We start from the raw sequence: 11,157 nt of genomic DNA on the forward strand, positions 1-11,157 counted from the left end.
GTCGCGCCCGTGACTAGGCCTACCAGCCAGTGGGGTGGCCAGTTAGGCGGTTCCAAGCTGGTATGTGGGCGTAGCTGCGTAGGTGTGTGGGCTGTGCACTGCACTAGCATTATCGATAGCCCGGGCGGCCTTCGCACCAATCATGGCATACCATTGAGGTGCTCGCCTTCGGTCGCCCTCTTGGAACGCTTTGTTGCATCTGATCACGATTCCTTGATGTCTCTGCATCCCTCGAACTGCTTATGTTCCCTGCACAAGCTTATCCTATCTATCCACCCCATCAATCTGTTTTCATTCTACTGCAGCCACCTCTTTCACTTTCATTCAGCCTCCACCGTGTTTACGCCGCCCACACACCTTGTTCCATCATCCCACCTCCGACCAACGCCGGCTCGTTCCTCGTCCTCTTCATGTTTTGATTGAGGCTCCTCTCTCTCCTATCCCAATCCATCTGGCTCCTGTCGTCGATGAACGGCTGCCTATTCGACCATGCAAAAGCTCAGCAACTTCACCCAGAACCGCTGGGATCGGATAGCTCCTGCCTCGCTGGGAGGAGGCATGTCCCGTATGCCTCACGAAATGGCGAGCACCATGAGACGACCTCAGCCCTCCCCAAGTCTCGGTCCTGCCCCGAACCCCGAGGCGACTACCGTCAATCTGTCGTTCAACATCCCGTTCTCGTACAGCTTGACCGGTCCTGATCCTGAAGATATCCTTCACGCGAGTCCTGGCGCGTCTCAAAAGTGGACTTTCCCGTCCAACACGCCTGAGGGTACCCCAAACCACAAGCTTCCGGTCCATGTGCAGAATGAAGAGCGACTGAGAACATTGTGCCAATACTCAAGTGATCAGACTGGAGGCCGCGTCTATGCTACCGTCACCTCGTCGGAACCCTCTACCGGCCCCGCGTTGCACCGAAAGTCCCAAAGCTTAGTCACCAACGTGTGTGTCTCTGGAGATGGTGATCTGGTTTACAAGATTAGGGCGAGGATCCTCAACGAGACACCAATTATGATGGTGCGGACCCTTATTGAATACTCCTTAAGATGACACTAACTTTGTTATAGCGCTCTGCTGTCGTCGATGTCGATCCCAATTTGATCCTGGACGGTGCTGAAACCAAAGTACGAAGCAGCGTGCTTAGCCACATTGACTTGTGTGCTAAGTATACCGGTACTGACATCTTTCTGCTGAAACCTCGAGCTTCTGACCTTGAGTCTGCTGGTGCTTCTTTTGCCAATGGGGCGGACAGCGGACTTGATCAAAGGTACCGTATCAACATCTATGGCGACATGGAGAGTGTCGAGCATGCGAAAACGAGAGCCCTGATGATGATTGACCAAATCTTGAAGCACAAAATTGATGTCATCAAACTCGAGGTTACTATGCATACTCTTGTCTCTGGCCGTACTGGCAAGAACATCAAAATGATTGAGTCCGCCACAAAGACAGCCATATATTTCCCGCCACCGTTTCCAGGCGCTTTTGGTTATATTCCACCGAATGCAACACGCCGGGCCCCGGATGAAGTCTTCATTACCGGCGAGACTCAGGAGCGTATCAACAGTGCCAAGCAGAAGTTGAAGGAGCTCGTCATGGGCATCAAGCTCTATTCCAAGGACGCTGTCGTCTCCGCTAGCAAAATTGACAATATCTTGCTCGATCGTCTCGACAAGGTGCGCAAGATCATGGACACCAATGGCTCCTATGTGCTGTTTCCACAACTGGGAAGTAACCGCGGCATGGTTCGCGTGCAAGGCACCGAAGTCCTCCATGTCGAACGCACTGTCAAGGAGATCATGGCCCTGGCTGGTCAGTTCTACAGCGCTTCCTGGTGGGTGATGGTTCCGGACCCGACGCAAGGCCCCGCCATCCGCGCTCCCGATACTGCTGAGATTCGGGCGATGCTCTGCGACGTCTGCACCAATTCTGGAGCCGATCTCAGCTTCGATAAGTTCACCTTCACCATCAATGGGTCGGATGATGCGGTCAAGTCGGCTATGATGGTGATCTATCAGATTCCGTTTGTGAAGCGCACCCCTTACCAGATGCGTGTCAAGATTGAGCTCGCCAATGAGCACAAAGAGTTCGTCAGTGGAAAGAAGAATGGCAAGATCAACAAGATTATGGGGCAGAGCAATGTCCAGATCATCTTCGACGGCTTCAACGAGTACAATTTCTATATCGATGTGGTAGGTAGCCAGTACGAAGCTACCCGCAACGGACTGGACCTCGTTGAGCAAGAGATGCCAGCCTCGATCTCATTCCATGTACCCGATCAGTACCACAAACGTATCATTGGCATTGGAGGACAACACATCCAGCGAATCATGAAAAAGTACTCCGTGTTTGTCAAATTTTCGAATGCAATGGACCGAGGAGGCCTGGGCAAAGAGGATGATGATGTTAAGGTTGACAATGTCATCTGTCGTACTCCGGCCCGCAACGCGCAGAGTCTGGACCTTGTGAAACAGGAAATCATGGATATGGTGGAGAAAGTTGTAAGTCTACAGATGACTTGCACAACTTTTCACAAACTGACCTATTGATAGGACGCCGAATTTGTGGCTGAGACCGTTCTCATCAATCGTCTCTACCACCGCGAGCTCATCACTCGTCTCCCGGAGATCGAGGACTTGGAAAAGAAATGGAACTGCAAAATCGACTTTCCGAGCACGGAACAGGCGAGCGACGTAGTGACAATCTCCGGTCCCGAGTACCAAGTGCCTCAAGCAGTGGATGCCTTCCTCGGCATGGTTCCCGAGAGCCACGAGATCTCTTTCCAGAAAGCCGACGAGCTTGAGACATTCTTCTCCTCTGAAGACTCGTATAATGATCTACGCCAGAAGCTCCAGAGCCAATACGAAGTTGACGTCCATGTCAACCCGGAGCTTAACAGCTTGCCTAAATCGGCGACCGCCTCGGTTGAACGCATCGTGTCTGCCTCGGAAGGCCGACTTGTGCTGACCTATACACGCAATAACGCAGGTGGCCTCAAGGATGCGATTGACTATCTCATCTCCCAACTTGTCCCACGCGGTCTAGACGCGACAACTATCAAGGGAGCCATTCCTCGACCCATCTCCGACTCTTTCGAGGATTCGCTCCCGTTTTTCGAGTCGAAGCTACTGCAGAATGCGCCTTCACTTCACTCGACGGACTCTCCGACTCGGTCTGTGTTCGGCGATGGCGACAACACCCCGGTGTCGGAGCGCGCATCTCTCTTTGACCGACTGCGCAAACCAGGCAGCATTGGCTCCTTCTCATCCTTCATGAGCCGGAAAAACCAAAACAACTCACCTGGTACTTTCTTCAAGCATGCCTCTTCCAATGCCAGCAAGGCATCGCTTATTTCAATGGAAAGCCGCGAGAGCGGCTATCGCAATTTCTGGAATGACTCTGGTGTGAATCTCCCCGAAGAAGAAGCGGCCGCAGGTTCACTCAATGGAACGTGGCATCGTTACTCTGAGACCAAGTTCCCTTTCGGCAACCACAGCGCAACCCCAGGCGATCGGACCCCAAAGCATGAACCACGCGCGAGCTTTGATTCAGGACGACCGCCAACATCTCATTCTCTTTCAGGATACCCGGGGGTCATTGGCAGCACCAATGTACATCCCCACCCATTCAACGGAACGACAGGATCTCATTTGAATTTGCCTCTCCGCTAGACGATGAGGCTACGGTTTTGGAGCGCAAGAAAAAAAAGATACCCCTCATGCGATCGATCATGACATAACATGCGGTTACTGCTAGATACCCTCAATGCTTTTGCATTCACAAAAGTAAGAATACGTGGAAGGCGTTTGTTTCTCTAGCGTGTGTTTGGAGGAAGCTGAGGTAGCGGGTTAGTGATGAGGCCGTCAGAGTGCATCAGGCAGTGATACCCCACAGTTCGAGCATGGTGAGACGAGTGTTTACGACTTGGTTTTGGCGTCAGAAAAGTGTGGCAAATGACTTGAGATGACGATTTACGAATATCATATAAAGGTAGATAGGCAAATAGCCAACATCATTGCCTTGACTCGCTCGATTCCCTGGTACTTACAATCACTACTGGTTTTAGGTCCTAGCCTAGACAGAGGTTGATCTACTGTAGGCGACATGGCTTCGGTCTCCAAGAGATAGGAAGAAAGCGTCTCCGCCCATAGTGTCCAGTGGGTCGCAATGATGCAGTCAGTAGAACAATGACATGAGGCACGGGGCTGCTGCACTAGCTGGAGTGGCAGCCTCGTACTACTGTACTACCGGGCGAGCATTGTGAATGATCGAACAGTCAGGGTTAGGGTTGACTTGGCATTAATTACGCGACGCGACCGAAGCGCAGCTGGGCCCAAAAGAGTTGGCCTCGAGGCGGACACAGTCAACAACTGAACACGCCGAACAAAGCACATTAGCACCTCTCCAATCGTGACACCACCGGAAATGCTTCCATACGATTGCCAATCCATTTCACTGCCATGCAACTAGTGATTCCCGCACAGTCTGCCTGCATTGGCCATCGCCATGGACGTCAAGATTGGACAGACGGTCGAGTCCAAGGACGGTAAACAGGGCATTGTTCGATATGCCGGCACGCTTGAGATCGCGTCAGGCTCCTGGCTCGGTCTCGAGTTACCGGATAGGTCAGGGAAGAACGATGGATCCGTACAAGGCAAAAGATATTTCTCCTGCCAACAGGGCTACGGCATCTTCATCCGAAAGGAGTCAGTGGTGAGGATCGTCAAGCAGGCTCCCTCTGTGCCCCGGACCAATGGCACTGCTGTCGCAAGTAGTGGTGCTGCCAAAGCCCGACAGTCGACAATCGGCGCGGGCGCTGATGCTGCCCGCAAGAGACAAAGCATGATGAGCACTGGGTCGTCAACAGCCGGATCCAGGCTATCACTTAGGGTGAGTGGATGCACTACTACTGCTCTGATCTGACACTGATCCAACATAGTCGCCGACAAAGTCCCCCACGAAAGGCATGTCTTCCGCCAGCTCCACCGCTTCGACCCCTCGAACAGGCACACCCGCAACAACCGCGAGGACCTCCGATTCCAGTACAAAGTCAAGATTAAGCACCACAGGTAGGACATCGATGGCCCCTCCACCGGCACCCAAGAAGACTACACCGGCGACACGGCAATCAATGAGTGGTGGTATTGGTCGAAGTGCTGCCAGTCCAGCCTCAAAGTCCAGCGCTGGCTCGAGAGCGTCCCTTGGAACATCGCGGCTATCTCTGCAGCCAAGAGTAGCCCCTGAAGCCACCTCTCACCCTTCTCGTACACGGGCTGCAGACGAAGATTCGCACCCCCGCTCACCGACCATTGATGAGGACGAAGAGGATGAAGGCCCCGGTGCTGAAAGCATAGATCACGTTTTACAGCAGCAGTCGCCCCAAGAAGACGTACCACAGCCTCCACCAGAGCCTGCGCCATCAGAAACGACGAGATCGCGCACGACATCGATCTCAAGAGCAAATCACACTGCGGAAAACCGAGCCGCCGATAAAAAGGAAGTCGAGCAGTTGAAGGCTAAGTTGAGGACGATAGAAAAGAAAGCTGCCGAAGATCGAGAGAAGCTACAGAAGTTCGACACCCTGCAAAATGACAAGGATCGCTATGAGACTATCATTCAAACGCTTCAGAAGAAGCTCAAAACAAATCAGCAAACCATGTCCGATTTGCGAGCACTGAAAGATGAAGCTGAGCAGAAGGCCGCCCAGGTACCACCACCAACTAGCGGCGAGATTGAATCCGAGCTGGAACTCGCCAACTTGGACAGGGAAATGGCAGAGGAGCGAGCGGAACTTGCACAAGCTGAGCTTGACATGCTCAAGTCAAAGCACGAGGAGCTCGAACTAGAGCTGGAAATTCTGCGCGAAGAAAACCGCGAGCTCGGATCAAGCATGAGCCAAGAGGAACTTTCTAGTGCCGGATGGTTGCAGAAAGAGCGCGAGGTCGAAAGGCTACGGCAAGCGCTTGGCCTTCTTCGGGATCATTCAAAGGAGACCGAAAGCGAGCTGCACAGCCAAATTAGAGAGTTGCAGGATACCGTTGATGAGACCGAGAAGATGGCTGCATTGTACGAACAAACTGCACAAAAGCTGGCCCAGCTCGACAGTACCAACAAGCACCTGATGGAGCAGCTTGAAGATGCTGAGACCAACGACGAGGTAGTCGTGGCCATGGAAGCGCAACGCGAGCAGGCGGCCGCTACCATTGAGCAGCTGAAGAAGCAGATCCAGGAGTTCGAAGAACACATCCAAGTTACGGACGAACTTGAAAGATTCCATATCGATGAAGAGAGACAGCTTCACTACGACCTCGATGAGTCGGAGGCTCAGCTCAATGAGAAGCATCGACAAGTCCTAGAGCAGGAAAAGGCTATCGAGGATCTCGAATTCACGCTCAGCAAATTCAGAGAGGTGGTGTCGGGACTACAGGGTGATATCGATGAGCTCCGGAGATCGAGAGACCTCAATGAGACGCAGGCAAACGAAATGAACGTCAAATCCCGCGCAATGATGGATCTCAATCTGCAACTACAGAACTCCGCGGCCAAGACGCAACTCAAGACCATTGACTACGAGATGCGGGATATGCAAGCCGAGCAAGCCAGGAGTCATCTCGAGATTGTGCAGCTATTCGTCCCAGAGAGTTTCGACCAGGATAGAAATCCGGTGCTCGCGTTACTGGCCCTAAAGCGCATCAAGTCCAAGGCAATGCTTGTGAAGAGTATCCTAGGCGACAGGATGCGCGACCGTCCGCACCTGGCTCAAGACGATCCCTTTTCGGTGTTTGAGGTTATGGAAAAGATGGACCGCATAGCCGCTTGCTGTGCGCGGTTCATTGACTTCATCAACACTTGCAGTACTGAAGAGTTTACTCGACTCAGTGGCGCTGTATATGAGCTTGAGCCGGTCGAACGCTCCGTCAGTGTCTGGGTCGATGCGCTCCGGCGCGACGAACTGGGCACCGAATCTGCTGAGACACTGCAGCGCATGATTGGCATTCTCCTTGACATGTCTGAGAAGCTCATCTCTGAAAGCACCGAATCCAAAGCCACTGAGCTCGTCTCGCAATGTAGTCTCGCAGAAAGATACGCCGACATCACGGCTCTGCAACTCACAGCTCTGCTTAAGGCAGTCCAATTACGGCTTGGCGAGCCAAAGGAGGATGATGAGGAGGCTTTGGCGTTCGACAAGAAACTTGATGCCGCTGCCACCAAGGCCAGAACTGTCAAGTATCTTGCTTCGAAAGTGACTGCCGCCTTAGCTGACCTCCGCGCCAACGCTATGTGCTTAGGCGAAACGGCCTGGGTTTTCTTCGAAGACACCGAGCGCGCTGCTGAGCAGCTCTCCGCGTTCGTCCGTGAGGTTGGAAAAGTTGTTATTGACGAGCTCAACAAGTTCGACTCCGAGCAATCGCCCAGTTACGCCTCCATGGCCGACCTCATGAGCGCCAAAGCTACTACACTTGCGGTACAGCCTGAAGCGAAGGCCTCCTCACCTGACGACATCTTCAACATGCTTACGCAATCTCTCTCGTCCCTGCAGTCCCGTATCGACGATCTCTCACACAAGTCAGCTGATGTCTCCTCCGCTGTCGAGTTCGAGTCTTCCCTCATCGCGCCGTGGGCCGCCCGCGCCAAAGCCCTCAAGGCCCAAAAACTCCTGTCACAAGATACCGCAGAGGAGCTTCAACGTGTCAAAGCTCGCTCCGAAGGCCAAGCTCGCGACCTTACCGAGAAAAGCAAGGAGGCGGAGGAGCTGAGGATCCGCGTTGAGGTTCTGGAGTCACGGCAGAAAGAGAGCAAGGCCAAAGACTCGGAGGTTCGCGCGCTCAAAGATGACGCGGACCGCATAGCCCGCGAGAAGGCCAGTCTGATCGACGAGCTCGAGAGGACGAAGAGCGACATGGAAGAAACACTGGCTAAGCGTGAGAAGGAGCGCGAAGAACTGCAAGCTCTCAAGTCTGCGGCGTTAGCCAATGGCGGTGCTGCCGCTACGCAGGTCGTAAGCTCACTAGGCGAAGCAGGCGAGTCCGGTGGTGCGCTACGTGCCGAGATCGACGCACTCCAGGTTGAGATTCTTTCACTGCAGTCTGCGGTGCGCTACCTGCGCGCTGAGAACAGTGCGCTGAAGGTGCCGGTTGGCGAAGTCGCGCTGCGAGCCGAACGCAATTCCTGGCTCAGTGCGGACCATCTCAAGTCGAAGAGGGCGCTGAATCAAGCTCAAGAGAGGAAAGAGCGTGTGCGCAAGGAGGGCAAGGACGTGTTGGAGGGGCTTATCGAGTTGGCGGCAGGTGCGAAGGGGGTGAAGCTGAAGATAAGAGAGAGGGGGACGATAGGGGGCGATGGCTGGCAGAGGATGGAAAGTACCACACGATGGCACGTCGCCAGGCAGCGTGAGATGGTGGAGCAGTGGAAGGGTGAAGTCGACGAGGTTATCAGGAGGTCGAAGCTGGATGTGAGATCTACGACAAATGCTGGCGGTGCAAGGATTAGGGGGAAGTACGCCCTGCCGGATCTGCCTGAGGGGAAAGGTGGGTTGGTGGATGGCAATAGAAGAGTTGGGATCGTGGGTGAGGATGGTGTTGACGGGCGAGCATGATGTTGCTAACCGCTCGCTACTTTTTTGATCTGGACTGTTTTATTTTTATACCCCCGTAGGGCATCAAATCACGGGCTCGGACTGGAGGAGCAAGCGGTTTTTGTTCAGCGTACTATATGTGTTAGCCTGATCGAGAATTTGATACAGTGTTGTCAATGGGTTTTGGTTGTAGTACAATGTCGGAAGCGACTCAAGTCCATTGTGCTTATGCTCACTCTTTACCAACGCTACTCATCTAAACGTACGTCGAATACTATAGACAAGCGCTGTCATATGATTCGACACGTGAGTGCAAATATCAGATCTCTGCTAGGGCGCAGAATGTACACCAGAGACTTCAAGGATACGAGGTGAAGAATTAGTTGGGTATGATCAAGCAGTCCGGCCTCGTCCTGTAATATCTACTCGATGGGCCAAAATCAGATAGATCATTTGGGAATTAGCAGCATTTCGATGTAGCACAGCAGGTAAGCAGTTGGGAGATGCAGGAGGCGTGACAGCGTCTTTACAGAGCCGGAGCCATGACATATGATTGTTCCAGCGGACTCTTCTTTCCTTGACGACAATTTCTGAATCTCAGGCAGTAAAAGTCTTGGAATCCATCCCATTCAAGGTACCCGAGAAGATAATCTCAGCAATAAAAGGCTGGCATAATAGCGGGATAGCACTTATGCTCAACAGACCTGTGCTGCTTGCCAGGATGCAGAGCTGCTCTAAGCTATCGTGCTATCACAGAGCATCCCAAACAGCGATATTAAGCAGCCCTCGTTATGACATGAGTGGCGATAGGGTCAATGCTACTATGCTTTTCTTGCATTTGGAGATCGCTATGGGCCTTTATAAGCACTGGTCTAGACTTGGACTGCAAAGGGAGATTTCCTATCACAATTTGACATTGCTTTGAATATGACCAATGAGGATGCCACACGGCTGACTAAGAATGTAGAGTTCACGATGCTCTTCGGACGGCCTAGACTAGACCGCTGACTTAGAACCAGCCAGCCGGAGTCGTGTCCGTTGTGCGGGGGTGGGAAGTAACATAGGACTACAGCACTACAATCCGAACAGACCAACCACCAGTTTCAGCTCTTGTGTGTAAGTCTTTTCATCATGAGATCGTAGTCATGGTCTGGGCAGCACGTATAAAAGGGAGACCATCTGCTCTAATGCGATAAGCAGCATCAAAGATACGAGGACTATCGCTATAAGTACGTTGATTTACCTGCACAGCATGTCCGACAAGCAGAGTGTTTTGAAAGTCTCCAACGATCTACTGATCTGTACTGCCTGTGGCACTCAGTACTCTGCCACAGACAGAGCAACCAAGACCGAATGCCAAATATGCGATGTACGCCCAGGCTCTTCGACTTCTCACCACTATGCTAACCCATCTTCTAGGACCCTCGACAGTACGTTCCCGCCGGGGGACAGAACTTCACAACTCTTCACGACCTAACTCTGCACCATCGCAACATCTGGTGGCAAGACCCTCACCACCCGCAAGTATTCTCCGTGCGTACAGTCCCAGACTTCGCTATCGGCAATCGTGCCGAGCTCATTCGCACTCCACAAGGCAACGTGCTCTGGGATCTCATTCCCTTGCTTGACCATACGACTGTCACTCTGATCCAAGCTCTCGGAGGCTTGGACGCCATCGTGATTTCCCATCCACACTACTACTCTTCCTGGACGGACTGGTCTCGGACATTCAAATGCCCGGTCTACGTTGGAGCGCCAGACAAAGAGTGGCTGCAGAGAACGGACACCGAGGGAGCTGATATCCGATTCCTAAACAACCAATACACGCTTATCCCAGTGGGAGGCAGGACCGACGTCGGCATCACTGCCATCCTAGCGGGAGGGCACTTTCCAGGCTCTTTGATGCTGCACTACCAGGACCTGCTTTTCGTGGCAGACACTGTCCTTCCGTCCCCTAGCGCCACGGACCCGATTCCTGGAAGGCCAGGAAAGACGAGCTTCAGCTTCTTCTACAGCATTCCCAACCGCATTCCTCTCGCGCCAAAAGACATCTTGTACATCTGGCGCTGCGTGGAGAAGTTGGAGTTTCAAACAGTGTTTGGGGCTTTTGAGGGCATGGACGTGTATACGGCCGACAATGAGAAGGAGCGCAAGACGGGAGGTGTCAAGGGACGGCTGCTGGAGAGCTGCAAGATTTTTGTCAGGGGCGCTGGCTGGAGGAAGGGGGATGCCGATGTTGGGATACTGTCCATCCAGATTTGAGATCATTCATGGCTATGGTGTAGGTCCTCCAACCGAGGCTTTGTTCGACACGCAACCGTACAAGTCTATCCTCGAATCTCAAGTTGGAAATGCTTTACGCTTTTCTACAGTCGCCTCAACACGTGCTCCAGACCGACATTCTCGTTCACAAGTACGCTTGCAAATGCGGAACGTAGAGGTCCAACGCCAAGACCTTTACTGCTTGACGAGTCCTGCCTACGTACCCAATGGCCCGTATTCCTGTACTTTGAACTTCTCCGCAGAAAGTCTAGAGTATTACAGGTGGAGCAAATAACGTATGGTAGAGACGAAAATCAAAC

At 52.9% G+C, this 11,157-nt stretch overlaps 3 protein-coding genes across 3 annotated transcripts; all 3 read left to right on the forward strand.

Annotated features, from left to right (window-relative positions):
• Window positions 1-489: 489 nt before the first annotated feature.
• Window positions 490-3,671, forward strand: HMPREF1541_07264 (uncharacterized protein; the record flags this gene model as incomplete). The annotated part of the gene is made up of 3 exons (XM_008721588.1): window positions 490-1,017; window positions 1,068-2,501; window positions 2,553-3,671. 3 exons carry the CDS (start codon window positions 490-492, stop codon window positions 3,669-3,671), a joined length of 3,081 nt encoding a protein of 1,026 aa, XP_008719810.1.
• An 835-nt stretch (window positions 3,672-4,506) lies between these two features.
• On the forward strand, window positions 4,507-8,596 carry HMPREF1541_07265 (uncharacterized protein; the record flags this gene model as incomplete). Its single annotated transcript, XM_008721589.1, has 2 exons — window positions 4,507-4,890; window positions 4,940-8,596. The coding sequence occupies 2 exons, from the start codon at window positions 4,507-4,509 to the stop codon at window positions 8,594-8,596; spliced, it is 4,041 nt and encodes a 1,346-aa protein (XP_008719811.1).
• A 1,231-nt stretch (window positions 8,597-9,827) lies between these two features.
• On the forward strand, window positions 9,828-10,837 carry HMPREF1541_07266 (uncharacterized protein; the record flags this gene model as incomplete). The annotated part of the gene is made up of 2 exons (XM_008721590.1): window positions 9,828-9,944; window positions 9,995-10,837. 2 exons carry the CDS (start codon window positions 9,828-9,830, stop codon window positions 10,835-10,837), a joined length of 960 nt encoding a protein of 319 aa, XP_008719812.1.
• Between the last annotated feature and the right edge of the window lie 320 nt (window positions 10,838-11,157).

This window comes from Cyphellophora europaea (assembly GCF_000365145.1).
Source record: "Cyphellophora europaea CBS 101466 unplaced genomic scaffold supercont1.7, whole genome shotgun sequence".
Lineage (NCBI taxonomy): Eukaryota > Fungi > Ascomycota > Eurotiomycetes > Chaetothyriales > Cyphellophoraceae > Cyphellophora > Cyphellophora europaea.